This window comes from Fukomys damarensis, unplaced genomic scaffold, assembly GCF_012274545.1.
Source record: "Fukomys damarensis isolate Sample0158 unplaced genomic scaffold, DMR_v1.0_HiC HiC_scaffold_24, whole genome shotgun sequence".
In the NCBI taxonomy this organism is placed as follows: domain Eukaryota; kingdom Metazoa; phylum Chordata; class Mammalia; order Rodentia; family Bathyergidae; genus Fukomys; species Fukomys damarensis.
Genome location: NW_022900936.1, coordinates 67,099,459 through 67,117,902, shown reverse-complemented (window position 1 = coordinate 67,117,902; position 18,444 = coordinate 67,099,459). Strand labels below are relative to the sequence as shown.

General features: G+C 38.8%; 1 protein-coding gene across 1 annotated transcript in view; it reads left to right on the top strand.

The window, feature by feature from the left end:
* The window catches only part of Hacd2 (3-hydroxyacyl-CoA dehydratase 2), an 87,886-nt gene that overhangs the window by 15,566 nt on the left and 53,876 nt on the right, over positions 1–18,444 (top strand). The window contains exon 4 of the mRNA XM_010619529.2: positions 6,936–6,954. Coding sequence (XP_010617831.1) covers positions 6,936–6,954 — 19 coding nt within the window. The remainder of the gene's footprint in view (positions 1–6,935; positions 6,955–18,444) is intronic.

The window sequence follows — 18,444 nt, the reverse complement described above, 5'->3', positions numbered from 1 at the left end:
TCCATCTCACCCCAGAAAGAATGGCTGTCATCAAGAAATCAACCAATAACAAATGCTGGTAGGGTTGTGGGGAGAAAGGAACCCTTCTCCATTGTTGGTAGGAAAGTAGAATACTACTCAGCCATAGAGAAAGTAAACTAGAGTCATTTATTGCTAAATGGATGTACCTCGAGACTATACTTGTAAGTGGAATAAATAGGACACACATATAAATACCGAATTGTTTCTCCAGTGTGAGAAAGTGTAAATGAGGACTAATATGTATAGTAGATATTGTAAAAAAGGAAGAAAATGTTCAAAGGGGAGAGGACTGGGAGCATGGGGGAAGGTAAGAAGGGAAAGAAAATGAGAAAAAAGGAAATAATGGAAACAAAGCATTTGTAAATAGGGAAGGGATATGGGAAAAAATAAGAACTAAGATCATAATGTACACCTAAATTGTACCAATAAACATTGAGGGGGAAAAAAACTACTGACGAAACAGCAAGACCAGTAAGATAAGTATGTCCTACAAAAAGGCCAAGAAAGCAAAACATGCTTTCAGTATAAGCGATATATGTGTATGGAACATGTTGACATGAGTAAAGAATGCTTTAGGTATGATAATTGAAGTAAAGACTATTTTTTTGTAGAATGCTATTGGTATTTTCATTATCGTTAGGTTTTTATGTTCTTTTTTAGACTCTGTACACCAAAGGCCAGTTAACATTGAAAATTTTGATGCTTTTTTAAGAACAAATATTTAAAATGCAGTACTTTATATTCTTGATTTTATCCTGTTAAGCACTCATTATTTAATATAACAAAGTTCATAAAATTAAAATTAATTTCAGTAGAAATGCTCTAAAGAATAAATGCGGGTTTATTCTTTAATATCCATTTGTATGCATCTTTATGACAAAAAAATGTGTTATGCCCCCAGGGCTAATGAAGGAGATTGTACTTATTTCTTCCTTTACAAATGAATGTAGAAGTTTTTTGTTTTTTTTTTAAACAGGATCTCACTATGTAGTTCAGGCTGGCCTTGAACTCAAGGTGATTCTCCTGCTTCAGCCTCTTGAATGCTGGGATTATAGACATGTGCCGTCATGCCTGGCCCATTGTAAAAGGATTTTGAAAACATGTTTGGAGTCTTTAAGGAAGTGCAAGGAAATAGTCATCTTTACTTGCTTGTGCTCTGAAATTTGAGGCATAACCCAAAGGAATTGCACAAGGATCCTAAAAGTCACATTTATTAGTGATGAAAGCTAACGTGGAGGGGTATGCATTAGTGTGCAAGCTAAATGGGTTTGCTAACTGAACTCCAGAATTAGATTCATCACCCACTCATCCTGGGCAGCAGCAGCAGCCAGGGTGGCCTGGAAGAAACCACAAGAACTTGGGGTTCTTTATGGAACTTCTAGAGTGGAGATGAATTGAGTGCGTCGTATTTATTCTTCCAAAATTGGCCACTCGGGTGAATGAATCATTCTCTTCCTCAGGTAAAGAAATTGAAGGGTAGAAAGAAACCTCTAATATTTGGAAGAAATCCCTCCTCATAGACACTGGAGAAGAGAAAGGTGTTATAAGTGTCGTGTCTTATTTACTGTAGAAAAAAACCCAGATAAGCATAAAGAAGAAAATGCATATTGGTCATAAGCTCACTAGTTAAAGACTGTTAACATTTTGGTGTCTATTTATTTTGTTTGTTTGTTTGTTTGTTTTTTGAGACAGGGTCTCACTATGTAGTTGAGACTGACCTGGAACTCACTATGTAGTCCAGGCTGGTCTCGAACTCACAGTGATCCTCCTGCCTCAGCCTCCTGAGTGCTGGGATTACAGCCTGGTGTCTGTTCTTTAACACTGCTTGTGTTATATAGGTAAGTTATAGGCAAAAAATGGAGTCAGATATGCATATGGTAAGATAATTTCCAAAATCAAATGTGCCGTTAAATGTAACTGAAATTAGTTATGGGCTCTACCTAATAAAAGTAAGTGTATGTAGTAGACATGTCTTGTGGTGTGACCCACCTCAGTACTTTCTATTCCTTCTGGAAGTTCTTCCAGTCCTCAAAGCTGCACCTATAGCAAATACATCTCTACCCTGTACTCTGCCTCTTTGGCTGTAAGTAACTGGTCCATGGATGCATACCTGACCCAAACTGAGAAAGTCAGATTTTTTTTTTAATGCTAAATATTTGGAATTTGGAATTGAATCACTGTATAGCTAATCCCATGTAAATCCATGAACTGTAGCTGAGACTTCCAATGTTAATTATGTTCCTGTTCCTCTTCAGCTTTGTTAAGCTCTTGGGTTTTGTTTTTGTTTTTACCTTAGATTAAAAAATAATATTGAAAAGATTTGTTGGTAGCTTTCAAAAATAATTTTAGTTTAAATCTTAAGAATTTTTTTCCAAAAATATGTTTCTCAATAGCCTATTGTGCAAAGTATAGTTGGTAAGTTTTCAGTAGGTAGAAATGGAAAGGGCTTAAGAGGAGAGGGGAATGTATGACATGTTTTTTAGGGACGATTTTGAATATGGCACTTCCTCTAAATTTTTTATGTTGAGTTATGCTTACTCCAGTGATTCTCGGTTGGTCACCTTCTTAGAGTGCTTTTTGGAAAAGTGAGGGTGTTTTGATTTCCATAGTGACTGGGGATGGAACTGGCATATGGATGTCCTGTGTCATGTGAAATAGTCCAACTACATGAACATTTGTTTTCTCCCCTCCACCATGTCTTGTGTTCTTTCCCCAGGCTAATCCCTCTACAGATGTGTATAGTTTTATATACATGCTAATACTGAAAAATCTGAACGAGATATTAAAAAGCTGAAGTTAGAAGGCTTTTGTTTAGCCATTTTTTGTTGCTGCATAGCAAAATAACACAAGTTTAGCTGCTTGAAACAACACTCATCTAATAGCTTGTGGTTCTGTAAGTCAAAAGCTGGGCTTTGATGGGTGTACTGTTCAGGGTCTCACAAGAGTGAAATAAAAGGGTCAGCCAAACTGTCTGGTTTTTAGGGCTGCTCCAGAGAAATAATCTGCTTGCAAACTATGGGTTATTGATAAAATCCATTTCCTTGTAGCTTATGGTCTGAGATGTGTGTTTGCTTGCTAGCTGTTGGCTAGAAGTCCCTCCCAGCTCCCAGCTGTCTAGTCATTGTACCTGGCTCCCTCATCCATTCTTTGGACAGAAATTGAATATTGAATATTTTTTGTTCTTTGAATATCTCTTGACTTCCTCTTCTGCCACTTAACCAGAAAAGATTCAACTTTTAAAATGCCCTCCTGGTTGGGTCAGTTCACCTACATAATCTCTGTACCTTAAGATCAGTTGATTGAGATTAAATACATTTATGAAATACCTGCTCTACAGTACCTAGATCATTGTTTGATTGAATAGCCAAAGAATAGTGATCTTGGGGACCATCTTAAGAATTCTACCTACTACTGTTGATATGAAGAAAGAAGCTTAAGTGAAGTACATTTTTTCAAAATAATTTATTCATCCTGCACATTCTGTTCTGAAAGTATTAAAGCATTTTCACTTGCATACTTAGTTGAAAAGGGCTTCAGTATGTTAGTGTTATTCCTACAAATGCAATGAGACTGACTGAAAATACATGACAGTAGATTTGAGATTCCTGATCAGACTTCATTAAATTAGTAGAGACTCTTGAAAGACTGAAATCTCATTGGATTTCTTTAATATAGGCTAATAGTATTTTGTATTATTGTCTCTATGTTTGTATAAGAAATCTTGGTTATGGGCCAGGAATTTAGCTCAGTGGTTCTGCTCCCTGCCTTGTAAGCACAAGGATCCAAGTTTGATCCCTGGTTAAAAAAAAACGAAAGAGAAAACAAAGAAATCTTGATTATGAACTTAAAATTTTATTTTGCGATAGCTGTAATTTTTCATTTTATTATAAAAGTAATCCCAATCTATTACTTAACTGCTTTATGGCTACTTGCATTACTGTTTTTCTTTTTTTCTAATTCATCTTCTATTTATTCTTACATTGTTAAAGAATAAGGTCTCCAAGATCTTTTTTTTTTTGTACGGGGGATCGAACTCAGGTCTTTGAGCTCATGAGGCAGTCACCAGAACCACTGAGCTAAATCCCCGACCCTCCAAGATCTTTTTTACAGACAAGTCACTGGTTGCCTATACCTCCATAGCATTTCAACACAGAACAATAGGTTTTCTGTGAACTGTCTTCTTATTACACATCAGGCATGATACTCTATAAATAGTACCTCACTCATTTGAGATAATACTGTTATTTAGTTTTTATGCTTTGTTACATTTCCATTATTACATATCTTATTACTGTTTGTTGCTCCAGTTTTGGTCCATCTCTCTGCTGTTTAATTCTCTTGTATTTGTCCAGAGAGACTTCTTTTTCTTTTTCTTTATTTTTTATTTTTATTTTTTGCAGTATTGGGGCTTAAACACAGGACTTTCACACTGAAAGTCACTTTCATATACCCAGCCCTCTTTTTATTTTTTATTTTGAGACAGTGCCTGGATCAATTTGGGATTTTTTTTTTTTTTTTTTTGGTTCCATCGATTGAACTTGGGACCTTGCACTTGCGAGGCTGGCGGAGGAACCACTGAGCTAAATCCCTGGCCCAATAATTTTGTTTTTAAATCCAGATTTATTTATCATAAATTGATATGTATATGTGGCTACTTCATTATATCTGTATGACTCCAAACATCTGCATATTGAAATACATATTTTTAAGTGCAAATTATTTTATTTCTTCTCTATATATTAGGACTTTTTGTATGTTAGGATATTTAAAAAAATTTTTTAGTAGATAGGCCATATCATCTACAAGTTTCACTTTTAGGGTGGTAAAGGAGGTATTTTAAAATATGTGGGATTAAGAAAGGAAGGTTTGGTCTCATAGGGCCCAGACCTCGTAGGAGTCTATCACTGAAGACTCTATCACCTGTCAGGCTTTCCTATACTGTCCCGTCACCAGTCAGCAGCCTGGATATCTTGCTGTAGAACAGAATAGGTCCCACTGCCTGTCTTCTAGTCTCAAAGGCTACTCTTCATTCATGTCTTCCCTTCCTCATTCGAATCTAGATGTATCATTTAATTTTCCTCAACTTTGCTGCAAGAGGTTCAGATTGTAATGTTCATACATTCAAAGTTCGCTAGCAGTGCTGTCTTTTGAAAAAGACTGTACAGTTTGCAGCACACTAGTTCTTTGTTTTTTTTCTCTTACCAATCAATTTGTGCAGCTTGCTTTTTAAATCCAAGCTGTCTTCCCCACTTCCCTGACAAAAACCCAAAAGTTTAGTGAAAGAATAGTTTTTTAGTACAGAGTATAGTCAGACATGTTTCAGATAAATCTGGTCAAGTTCTGTCCTCTCTAGATGGCTCATAACTATGTTGCAGTAGAAAAGGAATGAAGTAATATAGAAAAGAAAAAAGCAGTAGAGGAGAAATAAAAGCTAGGTTCTTGATCCTAGCCATCATTTTCTACCTTGAGCAGCTTCTCTTGAGTCTTGGTTTTCACACCAAGTAGAGAGAGATACAGTATCTGTTCTGCCTATCTGCCAGGGTTATTGTTAGGATCAAACAGCACTATAATAGCTGTTAGGTCTTACCACCTAGAAAAGCTTTGGTCATCAAATCAGTCTTATAGATGACTACAGATTAAATTTTTTCTTTTTTATTGCCAGAGCTAAAGCTATAGTATATATAGAATGTGTTGGAAAGGGACTTACAAGACCTAAACTGACTGGTTGGGTGGCCATTGAAGTAGAGTGGAGGTGGCAGTCAGGTATGTAATTCAATATGCAAATGTTTGGGAGTATAGAAACATAAGTAGCCAAGTGTAAAAGTCAATTTATGATAAATAAATCTAGGTTTAAAAATAAAATCACTGAGCCAGCTACTGGAAATAAAAATGGAAAAGACTAGCCAGGTACAGTGGCACATGATTGTAATCCCAGTACTCTGAGGCTAAAGCAAAAGGATCGCAAATTTGAGCCTGGCCTGGGCACCTTAGTGGCTTAGTGAGATCCTTTTTCAAAATAAAAAATAAAGGACTGGGGATGTAGCTCAGTACAAACACCTTGGGTTCAGTAGTAGTGAAAAAGGCAGGTATGGTGGGCAGAAGTATCAGCAGGATTGAAAATCAGTTGGACTTGGGGGTGAGGAGGTTTTGAACCCAGCAGACTAGGAGTACATGATCACTAAGCAGAACAAGTAAGGAAGCAGGGGAAGAGCTTCCCATGGAGACCAGCTGTATTCGAACTGCTGTTGGAGCACAAGGTGGAAATGTCCATGGCAGTTTGGAATATAGCCCTGGAACTTGAAGACGCAGGGTTTGGAGTCAGAACAGGGAGCACCTGTTCAATGAGTTTATATGCGATGAAAGACAGGGACTGAAGGTGGAGCCTGGTAGAACTGGTGTCTGCATTGAAGGGCCTGCCAGGTGAGACGAGCTGCAAATGCCCTTCTGATTGTGTGTTCCATAGAATCACAGTTGTGTTCTGCAGAGCATGGGATACAGAAGAGTTCTGTGCTTTCTGCTCTTGGGAGTTTGTATAGCATAAAAGATGACTTTGTTACCTAACAAATGACTAAGTGAATAACATCTTCTTTAAGACATCACCCAGGGCCGGGGATTTAGCTCAGTGGTTCTGGTGCCTGCCTCACAAGCACCAAGGGCCCGAGTTCTATCCCCAGTACCAAAAAAACAAAGAGGAATCTCCCACAGACACAAACTTAAAACAAACAAAAAGTTGAGCAAGACCTCACGTTTTGTTAAATAGCCCATAACCAAGTTTAAAAATGGAGTATTTGTTTTTCAAACACATTAATGCTAGTAGCCATTGTTATATTCTTACTGAAATAATAGTTTATGTGTGTGATACTGTCATACTATTGATCCTTATTAATTCTCCCCCCCCCTTTTTTCTCTCTTAGATTTTACATTGTGCTATTGGTAAGTATGGAATTTCTCCCTATTCTGTAAAATGGATTGTCTTTTTTTTTAATCATAGATAAAAGCTTGGTTCTTATTAAATATTGAAATATTGAAAAGTTAAACCATTTCACCGTATGTATAAAATTGTTCAAATTGGAATGGCTTTTGCTTTCCTAAAATCCTAAGTACTATTTATTTTTGGTTTTTTTTTGGGGGGGGTACTGGGAATCGAACTCGGGTCCTTGAGCTTGCAAGGCAGACAGCAGCACCACTGAGCTAAATCCCCAGCCCCATAGGTACTATTTAGATGTTATTGAACATTTTGTCACACCTCTTTTTTCTGTCACTAGAAAAGATACATCTCACCTCTGTACAAGGGTAACTGAGAAACATTTATAAAAATGTGGCTTGGGCCATGGTACTGGGCTATGTTAGAAAGCCCTCTCTCTGATCACTTAAATAGTATATTCTCCTTTTATCCTTAAAATAGAAGCACTATGTACATTGTCTCCCAACAAATGTTATATGTATATGAGAGTACAAAGAGTTTGTAACACAAACATAAGGAGCTTCTGCTAAAGCAGTTGCAGTGTGTTTTTCTTTTTGTAGGTTGGGAGAGTTACCACATTATGCTTCTAGTATGGACAGACTGACTACACCCCTCTAATTAAATAAAATTTAGCCCTGGCACCTGGCATGCCTATAATTCCAGCTACTCAGGAGTTTGAGGTAGGAGGACTGTAAGTCTAGGCCATATGGGCAATTTCGCAAGAACCTGTCTTAAAAAAGACAGGGAGCACTTGCCTACTGCGTATGGGGCACTAGGTTCAAATTCCCATTACACACAAAGAAAGAATTCATTTTGGAGTTGATAGATCCCTGTAAAGCAAACCCATAGTCTTGGTCATGTGATCCAGATTTGTCTGTCAAAAGGAAGATTTGAAGGTGATACTTACTCAGAAGCACTAAAGTCTAAAAATTTGAAAACTACAAACCCAAACCGTTATGCCCCTGATCAGTTTAATTCAGAACCAAAATGGGTACTTACTGTGTTCAGGTACCTAGGCTTGGTGAGAGGGAATTTGGAGATAATGAAGGATATACACAGGTCAAATCACAGTCTGTCTACTGTGGGTTTGGCCAGGGTCATTGTTGTATGTGGTCCCATCACTGCAGAGGAAAACAAATTGTCCTCATAAACAGTTGCTCTGCTGTTTCCCTCCTCTTTCCTAGGGCCCCAAGGTAGAGTTCAGGGACCCTTTACTATACAGGATTTTATATCCATGTATCTGTGTTTACTTGGGGGAGGCACAAACTCCCATAGCTTTCTTTTCTTTCTTTCTTTCTTTCTTTCTTTCTTTTTTTTCTTTTTTTTTTTTTTTTTGAGACAGGGTCGCACTATGTAGAGACTGACCTGGAACTCACTATGTAGCCCAGGCTGCTCTCGAACTCACAGCGATCCTCCTGCCTCAGCCTCCCGAGTGTTGGGATTATAGGTGTGCGCCACCACACCCAGCCTCCCATAGCTTCCATAGCTTTCGTTAGACTCAGAGGAATTTGTGATCCCTGAAAGGCTAAGAAAACACTGCCCTTAAAAATCTTTGGAGGATAGATATGAAAGGGGCTGGGACTCCTCTGTCACATGATCTACTTTCCCAGGGATTAAGCTAATGAGTGTTATACCTCTTTCCTAGATGAGTATGACTCCAGAGGTGGCCTAGCTTATTATTTATTATTTTTTTTTTTTGGTACTGGGGATAAAACTCGGGTCCTTGCGCTTGCAAGGCAGGCCACCGAACTGCTGAGCTAAATCCCCGGCCCTCTCTGGCTCATTTTATAACAAATGAATTTAACTCATGTAAATCTCTATATACATTTCATTTTTAGTCCTTTACCTGCAACTTTAAGATGAAAATTTTTATTGTTTTTTAAGTGGTTAAAATTGTCAGCATTTGCTTGCAAACTCGGGTCCTTGCGCTTGCAAGGCAGGCCACCGAACTGCTGAGCTAAATCCCCGGCCCTCTCTGGCTCATTTTATAACAAATGAATTTAACTCATGTAAATCTCTATATACATTTCATTTTTAGTCCTTTACCTGCAACTTTAAGATGAAAATTTTTATTGTTTTTTAAGTGGTTAAAATTGTCAGCATTTGCTTGCAAAGTGGGAGATGTACTTGGGCCACAGAGTTCTGGAATCACTTCAGGTCTTCTCACTTGATTGGACCCCCTACCTCATCTTTCCCCCTTTCTTAACTTTTGGCTGCCTCTTTTTTGGGGGGTGGGTACTGGGGCTTGATCTCAGGACCTCGCGCTTGCGAAGCAGGTGAGGGAACCACTGAGCTAAATCCCCGGCCCTTGGCTGCCTTTGTATGAGGCTCTTGGATGCATTGTATCGTAGTCATTGTGGAATATTGTGCAATTCTATAGCAAACTACAAATGGTGCCCTCCTTAGGGTTGTTTGGCTTATAATATAATATTTCCACTTTATGATAGTGCAAAAGAGATCCGCACTTGATGAAAACTGCTTCAAAGTTTGAATTTTGAGGGCTGGGGATTTAGCTCAGTGGCATCGCACCTGCCTCACAAGTACAGGATCCTAAATTTAATCCCTGGTACTGGGGGAAAAAAATTGTGTTTTTTAATTTTAATTTTGACTTTATATACAGTATGGTGCTGCAGCAGTGCTAAGCCACAGATGCTAATTGCATTTGCCAGTCAGCTTCCTAATCACCAGGGGAAAGAACCAGTTTGCTGCTGTGCACAGTGCTGCTGAGCTGTGATGTCCAATAGGTTAGATGTGTAAAGTGCATTTTCAACTTAGGATATTTTTACCTTGCGATGGACTTAATCTCATCATGACTTGAGGAGCATCATTCCATAAACTGAGTGGGTTGTGAGCAACAAACATTTATTTCTTACAGTTCTGGTGGTTGGGAATTCCAAGATCAACGTGCTGGCAGATTCGGTGTTCAGTAAGGGCCTATTCTTTGTGGATGGTGACTTCTTCCTGTATCCTCATATGGCAGAAGGGACAAGTAGACTCCTGGGGACTCTTGTATAAGAGCACTAAACACATTCGTGAGGGTCTCAAAGATTTGATCACCCCTAAAGAGACTGCCACTTAAGACAGAGTCTGCCAAAAAATGTATACATACTTTAGGAAAAGAAAAACTTATATAAATATTTTAACACTAAATTTATTGAGACATCCTGAGATTAATATGTTAAACTTTGCACTTTACAATTCTAAGAGGTGCTCAAAACTGTGGCCATTGGCTTCCAAACATTTACTAGTATGGCGAACTGCCACTTGGGTAAGCTTGGTCATTGAGATTGCTGCACCTGCATTTTCAAATTCTTCTCTAAGGGCAGCAGTGTAGTGGGTTTTCTGCAATATACAATATCCTTGAGAGTCCCCCATATAAGGATAACAGTGTCTGTTGAAAAAACATACTATTTTTCTTTTCCTGAAGTGTGAATACATTTTTTTGGTGGATTCTGTACTATTAACATTAGCTTTCAACATACTAAATTAGGAGAGGGGGTACAAACACTACAACCACAGCACTGAGCATGTGTACTATTATTTTAGTTAATATTTAATTATGTTTAATACCTGAAATCCCTTTGTCCTAGAATATAATATATAGGAAATCCCTTTGTCCATATCTGTAAAAGTTCTGTCCTTGGAAGTAAAGTTCCTAGCAAGTACATTTTTTCACGCAGAACAAAAGTACTGACTGCCTGGTGGGCCTGGATGTCAGCTGCAGTGATGGGCAGCAGGAACAGAGGTGACGACCAGTCTTAGGTTCAGGAAGCCCATGTCAGCAGGCACCCCTCTGGCTGCTCCGTCCTGCTGCATGGAGGCCTGGCATCCACATCACAGATCCTGGAGGATTTGTTCAAAGGCTTTGCCATCATACTGTGAGCTCCAGGGAAGCAAATTCTGTTTGACTCACATGAAGATACTTAGAAAGCCCTGCTTTCCCTCAGGGACTTGTTGTCAGTGAGTCTCCCTACATCATTGCCCTTTGCCATCCGTCTGCCTTTTCCTTCTCAGCTCACAGAACACTTAGGTATTTCATGTTAGAAACAATGTTTTTAACCTAACCTTTGACCCTACATCCCCCTCCTGCTACCTCATCCCACTCCATCCCTTTTACCAGAGGTGTGCTGAACTCTTACTTCTTCACTGCCACTTCTACCTGAACCCAGGATAGGGTATTTGTCCCCATTGTTCTCCAAAAATTACCCTCTGGTCTAAAATCAGCAGCAGTTTCTACTAAATTCTGAACACACATTTGGAACACGTTGGGCTTCTTGGCCCCGCTGTGCTCCTCTGAGGGCTTGCTACCTCCTTGGGGTCCTGTTCCTTTAGCTTCTGCTGTACTGAGCCCTGCTGGTTTTTCTTATCCTCTGTGGTTCTTTTCTTTCTTCCTTGGGTACCTCTTCTTTCCCTGAATTGTGTGTGTTCCCAGGGTTGTGTTGGGCTCATTGCTCTTCTGTTCTGAACACATGCTCATGGGCAATCTCTTTCCTTCTCAGGGTGTGAGAGACTCATGATACCCTTTTCTCCAATTCCCAGCTACACTTGCACCAACTCCCAGGCACCAAACTCATCCATTAATCTAATGGATATTCATTCCTGCATGCACACAGGCCCCTCTCCAGCATGACCAGAAATCCCCAACTTGTTCTGCTTCCTGATTTCTCTTTGTCAGGAATGCTACCAGCCACAGCCATAGCATTCAGTACCCCATCCTGGACCTGGATCCTGTGCATGGTACCTCTTTCTCCCTCACCCACATATGCACAGACAGGTGGTTGTTGGTTTTGTCAATTCTGTTCCTTAACAGAATTGGTTTTTCATCTCTATTCAAGACCTCAGTCTGTCCCATACAGACACCCATATAAGTCTCCCTGAACCTCCAGGTGTATAATATTTATAGTAAGAGGCACCATTTTTACTTACTGTGTTCCAGTGCTTTACATTCATTATCTCACTTACTTTCCTTTTAACAGTTACAAGACTGAGGTTTAGAAGGTTTTATATTTGTTCTCATCACAAATACATATGTGAGAGTGTATATTCATAAAATTAATTTAGCTTTTTAATAGTGTATATTTATCTTAAATCATCATATTGTATACCATAAATTCATATTCCATATCTTGTCAAAGTTCACACACCCAGTAAGCTTAGAGCCATGTCATAAGGCTCCGGGTCTTTTCTTTCTTTTTCTTTCTTTCTTTCTTTCTTTCTTTCTTTCTTTCTTTCTTTCTTTCTTTCTTTCTTTCTTTTTTTTTTTTTGGTACTGGGGATCGAACTTGGGTCCTTGTGTTTGCAAGGCAGGTGTCAGAACCACTGAGCTAAATACCCGGCCCTACTGGGTCTTTTCTTTGCACTGTCTGAGGGCTTTTGATTAGAGGACAGTTGTTTGTTTTTTTGTTTTGTTTGTTTTTGGTACTGGGAATCGAACTCAGGTCCTTGTGCTTGTGAGGCAGGCAGCAGAACCACTGAGCTAAATCCCTGGCCCAAGAGAACAGTTGTAAACATGCCACTTGCCTGTGCAAACCTTTCACTAGTCTAAATTTCTTCCTGACTTGGACCCTGCACGCCTCTCCAGCTTACCTGCCCCACTCCTCTGCCTCCCACTCCATGCTGCAGCACCTGTGACTTGTGAGCTGGCCGGGTACCTGCTCTGTGCCCAGGCTCTGCTCTCTACCTGGAAAGAGGAGAGTGTGGAGCCAGCTGGCTGACTCTAATATTCTTCTGCTATAAATTTCCTGCCACCTGCCAGCTAGATGAGGTACTGTTCATTGTTCATCAGTTGTCTCTAAGCCGGCACCTCATTCTGTTACTCTCCACATTGCACTGTGTATGGTATGTCATTGTACTCATGCTCCCACCAATACAATTCTCAAAGCAAGAGCTGTTAGTGATCCCTGTGTCTCAGTGCACCTAATGGGAGCTCAGTGAATGTTTGATCGTGAGCTCACTAGACTCTGGTGCATTCCCAAAATCTGTTTTAAAAATTATTTTAGTTCCTTAAAAGAGTTAATAATAGAATAATAAAGAGGCTGTTTCTAACATTAGCTTTTTTTTTAGGACCTCGTACTTGCCAGGCAGGTGCAATGCCACTGAGCTACATCCCTGGCCCTTTAACATTAGCCTAAAATCAATACTTCTTTTTTTTTTTTTTCTTTTGGTACTGGGGATTAAACTTGGGACCTCATACTTGTGAGGCAGGCATCCGGAACCACTGAGCTAAATCCCTGGCCTAATACTTCATGTTCTTCAACCTATAAAACTTTATTTATGGTCTTACTGTGTAGCTCAGGCTGGCCTTGAGCTCTCTGTGTAGCCTTGCCTCAGCCTACCGAGTACTAGGATCACAGGCCTGCACCACCATGTCTGGCCTTAATTTATTTTTATTTTATTTATTTATTTGTTTGTTTGTTTGTTTTTTTTGGTACCGGGGATTGAACTCAGGTCCTTGAGCTTGCAAGGCAGGCCACTGAACCACTGAGCTAAATCCCTGGCCCAATTTATTTTTTAAATAATGGTTTATTTTCCTATAGCATTCTAAAAGTTTTCACTACAACTTAGTCTTTTAGAAACTTACTTTAGAGCCTTGAGATACTTTACATTCATGTAAACTAATGAAAAGTACATTCCATAGACAGACTTGGGTTATTTAATAGGTGTGACTTCCAGATCTAACAACTTTTGTGCACCTTCATTTGTTTCTCAGTAGAAGGAGGATAATGATACCTACCTCATAAGATTGTAGTACACAGAAAACAGCACAGTGTCTGAAACACAGCCATGTTGAAAGCTGCCCAGTAGAATAGTAGATGTTATTATAACTAAAGCAATACATCAATGTTATAAGTTTTATTCTACCTGTAATATAAGGTTCACTAATTTATGTACATGTAGCTAGATTTATATAAATTAACTCTTTCACAGTTTCTTAAATTATGCTTTGTTGATGAGCACTTCAGAGCCATTTATTCTTAGTATAGATTGGAGTTGCACATTGTTCAGGGCTTTGACAGTGCAGTTTGGCAAGAAAGGCCTCCAGAAGCAAAAAACCAACACCCTAGATGAGGGGCTCGTTTCCATGAGAAGTCAAGCTTTTTGTCCTTGCAAATGTGTCCCACCTTGTGGCTTTTGCAGAGTAGGTTGTTTGTTCTCTGTTGCTAACCTAAGGGATCTGATTTCTTGAATGCCATGGTCAGTCCTCAACCTAAGACTTGTAGAGCTTCATGTTTCCCCAATATTTTTCCATTGAGAAATGAGAATTTTAAAAAACAAAATCAGGTACTTCGAATTGAGGGCCCACATTTCCTTGTGAGTGAATCTTTTTCTCAAAAGTCTTTTTATGCCCCTAAAAAAAACCACACACACACACACACCAAGAAACCACCAGAATTCTACTTGGGACATAAACATACTGCAAAGAAGAACTGTGGTTTCTTCATTCACAGGAATTTTTTGTGATGAAAGAAGTATTCTCATTTTTCTGTGTTGTGTTCAAGATGAGAGTGTGGAGGAGGCATATGGAATCTAGGGGTGGTTTGCAGCTGACTGCCAGGGTTGTGGTCCCACTTTTGTTAGGGTAAACATTACAGGTGGAGAGACTGGAGATGAAGAGACTCTTGGTAAGACGTGACATCAAGCATTTGGCAAACCTTCTTGTTGGAAGTTACACTGTCAGTTGCATAACTTACTTTGGGAGTTTTCTTCTGATTTGTAGAACTAGGTAGGAGGTTGCCAAAGCCAACCTTCTCCTTTGCAGTTCTGCCTTTACTGTTTATTCAAGTGTAGTAGTTTTCCAGGAATCTGATACAAAATTTCTATATCCAGACCATACTAACCATATTCAAACCTTAATCTCTCTCAGGGCTGGGGATGTATCTCAGTGGTTCTGCCGCCTGTCTCGCAAGCACAAGGACCCCAAGTTCGATCCCCCGTACCCCCCCCAAAAAAAACCCTTAATCTCTCTCAAATCACCTAAAGCCTTCAGACTAGCCTGGCTTAGCCTCTTTCTGCTTAGGCTCCATTTTAAACTCGCCTCCCAAACAGATTTGTTTCCTTTTTCCCCTCCCAAACAGGGAGAAAAGAAAAAGGAAATATAATGTTGGCTCCTGCATCTTGTGCTCCTGATTCACAAGGCTTCAGCCCTTGTTCTCTGAATAAACGGCTTCTTCACACTGCTCTCATTTTGTACATAGTTTCCTTTGCCAGGAACATCTAGCTCTCTTAGTTGTTCCAGCTTTATGTGAATGCCCTGAGATGAAGGGAAGAAAGAAAGAAACAGATCATGTTCAGTAGGACCCCAGAGAGCCTGCATGGGGAGGGCAGAGACTTCTCTAGCTGCCTGGTTCCTAGCAAGCATTCAGTAAGTGGTACCCAAGTACTGGGTAAACATAATTCCTTGAGCGTATCTACCAGTTGCATCAGTAGGGACAGCCATGAAGAGAGCCCAAGGAATTGCCCCTCCTGCTGCCCTTGCAGGAATATCCAGGGTTTGGTTTAATTGGAAACCTGTTTTTAAGATATTTAAAACATCTTGTCTATAAGAAAATATTAGACTGCTGTCCTGTCCATGAGAAACCAAGCTCAGGCAAGCCCTATGGGAAACATTTCTAGCTGTGTGACAATTCTCCTGCTGCCTAGTTTCCACATCTGCAGACTAGGGTGTTGGATTAGATACTTGATCATTTCTAGCATTTTTTTAGAACTGGATGCCCCAAAATTCCTTGAAAAAGGAATGTATGCCACATGTTTATAAGTATTGCTTGATACTTATTGAAAGTCATGTCCTAGAGCAGAACTGATAAAGGAGAAACATAACTTTCTATAATACATATTTAACATTGTCTTTCACTAGATGGCAGCCTTGTGTTAGAAGACTTTCTCTTCAAGTTACAGGATTTCTGGAGATCATCAGATGAGAATAGCTTAGTAGTAAACCAATAGCTGAAACAGGAGTTAGATAATAAAAGAGAGACATGTTTTTCTATCACTCTCTTTACCTGATCATTAATATTTGAGGTAATTAAAATCTGGAACTATCTTATATTGCCCTGAAAGAGATAGTTTTATAAATATTTCTTAAAGTATACTTTAAAAAGAGCTTAATTTGCTTTAAGAGAAAAAATGTTGTATTTCACGAGTTATCTGCTGAGATGGTTTGTGGTAGTATGGAGTTGATAAATCTACTTACATTCTTAGCTTCAAAAGCCAGATTTAGTCCTAGGAAATTAGAAACACCATCCAGTCAGTGATCTCTGTTGCGATTGAACCATTTTTAGCCCAAAATTTGATTTGTGATTCTGCAGTAGGAATTGAATGGTTAAAGCGCTTATTAATAAATGGTGCAAGCAGTATGTTTTAATGTTCATTTTTATCATGACACATGATATGGCTTATCTTTTCACATGCTTATTGCCATCTGTATATCATTTTTGATTCAGGTCATTTGTCTTTTTTGAGAGAGACAGTCACAGACACAGGCTGTATTGTCCAGGCTGGCCCCAAATTATCAGGCTCAAGCAATTTTTCTGCTTAGCCTTTTACGTGCAGGAACTATAGTCATGCACTTTCCAGTTCTTGTTTTCTTGTGTTGAGATTTAAGAATTATTTCTATATTTTAGACAGAAATTTTTTATCAGGTATGTGTTTAGTATTTTCTCCCAGTCTGTGGGCTTGTGTTTTTTTTGTTGTTGTTACCAGGGATCAAACTTAGGACCTTGTGCTTCTGAGGAAGGTGGTGGAACCACTGAGCTAAATCCCCATCCCTATGGCTTGTCTTTGTATTCTCTTAATCGTGTCTTTCACAAAGCACAACTTTTTAATTTTAATGAACTACAACATAACCCCCTTTTTTTTCATGGATCATACTTTTGGTATTGTATCTAAAAACTCATTACCAAGCCCGAGGTTACATAGATTTTTTTTTTCCTGTGTTTTCACCTGAAAGTTTTATAGTTTTACATTTTACAAATAGGTCTATGATTTCATTTTGAGCTCGCTTTTATGACCAGCTCTGTGTCTAGGTTCATTTCTTTACATGTGGACATCTAGTTGTACCATTTGTTGAAAAGACTGTCCTGTCCCTGTAGAATTGCCTTTGTCAAAGGCCAGCTGGTTATAGATTTGTTTCTAGACCTGTGTCAAAATAAGTACTGAAACCTAGGAGTAGTGTAAGTCCTCCAACCTGCCCCCCTTCCCAGTAATTGTGTGGATTTGTCTTTCCACATAAACTTTAGAATTTCTATAAAATAGCTTCCTGGGATTTTAGTTCAGATTGTGTTGACTCTCTAGATCAAACTTGGAAGACAGTATCTTAATAATACTTAGTATTTCAATTTACAGACATGGAATATCTTCTCTCCATTTTTTCCCCCCTAGGGCATTGGAGGGTTCAACCCAGGGAGTTCTAGTCTACTTTCCCAGCACTTTTTACTTTATTTTTTTTTTTTTATACATAGGAAGAGGGTCTCACTAATTTGCCCATATTGGCCTCAAACTTGATCCTCCTCTACTTTGAGCTAAACCGTTTTTGCAGGTTTTTTCGTGGTTTTTTGGTGGTTTTTTGAGAGTCTCACTGTGTAGTCTAGGCTGGCCTTGAACTGTGTTGCCCAGGCCGGCTTCAAACTCAGGGCAGTCCTTCTGCCTCAGCCTCCCAAGTGCTGAGATTATAGGTGTGCACCACCACGCCCATCTTAGACCTCGTTTGATCTCTTTCATCATTGTTTTATAGTTTTCCATATACAAATCCTAAACCTATTTTGTTAGATGTATACCTAAGTATCTTGGGTGTTATTATAAATGGTATATATATATTTACTTTCAAATTCCAGTTTCTTATTGCTGGCATATGGGAAAACAATAGAATTATACATACTGACCTTTTATCCTGGGGTCTTTCTATTTACTTGCTTATAATAGTTCCAGGACTTTGTGTGTGTTCCTAGGGATTTTGTTTATTGACAGTTATATCATCTTTGAATAAAGGCAGCTTTCTTTCTTTGCAGTCTGCGTGCTTGTTATTTCTTTTCCTTGTCTTACTACACTAGATACAACTTCTATTATGCTCTTTATTCAATAAAACTATTCTTTGCTCAGTTTTTTCCCCAACCAATTTTGAAGGAATACATATTTCCTACTTCCTTTTTATCAAGGTATAAAATTCAATATAGATAGCCTTTTTAAAAAAATAATGATCTGTATCCTTTTTTTCCCTCCCATTACTGACAATGATAATGTTAAAAGTCCAATATTTAATGGGTTTCTAATTTTCTTTTATAGCAGTTACTTTAAGAGAAGTGGTTGCTGTTTTAATTTGGAGCATAGATGTTTGTAACCCTTAGTGTTATTGTAAACTGTGGCTTTTGGCATTAAAACAGTGCTTTCTTTGTCGGGTGTAATGCTTTTTGCCTTGAATTCTTCTTTGTCATCATATACTTATGTCTGTCTGATATCATAATCCA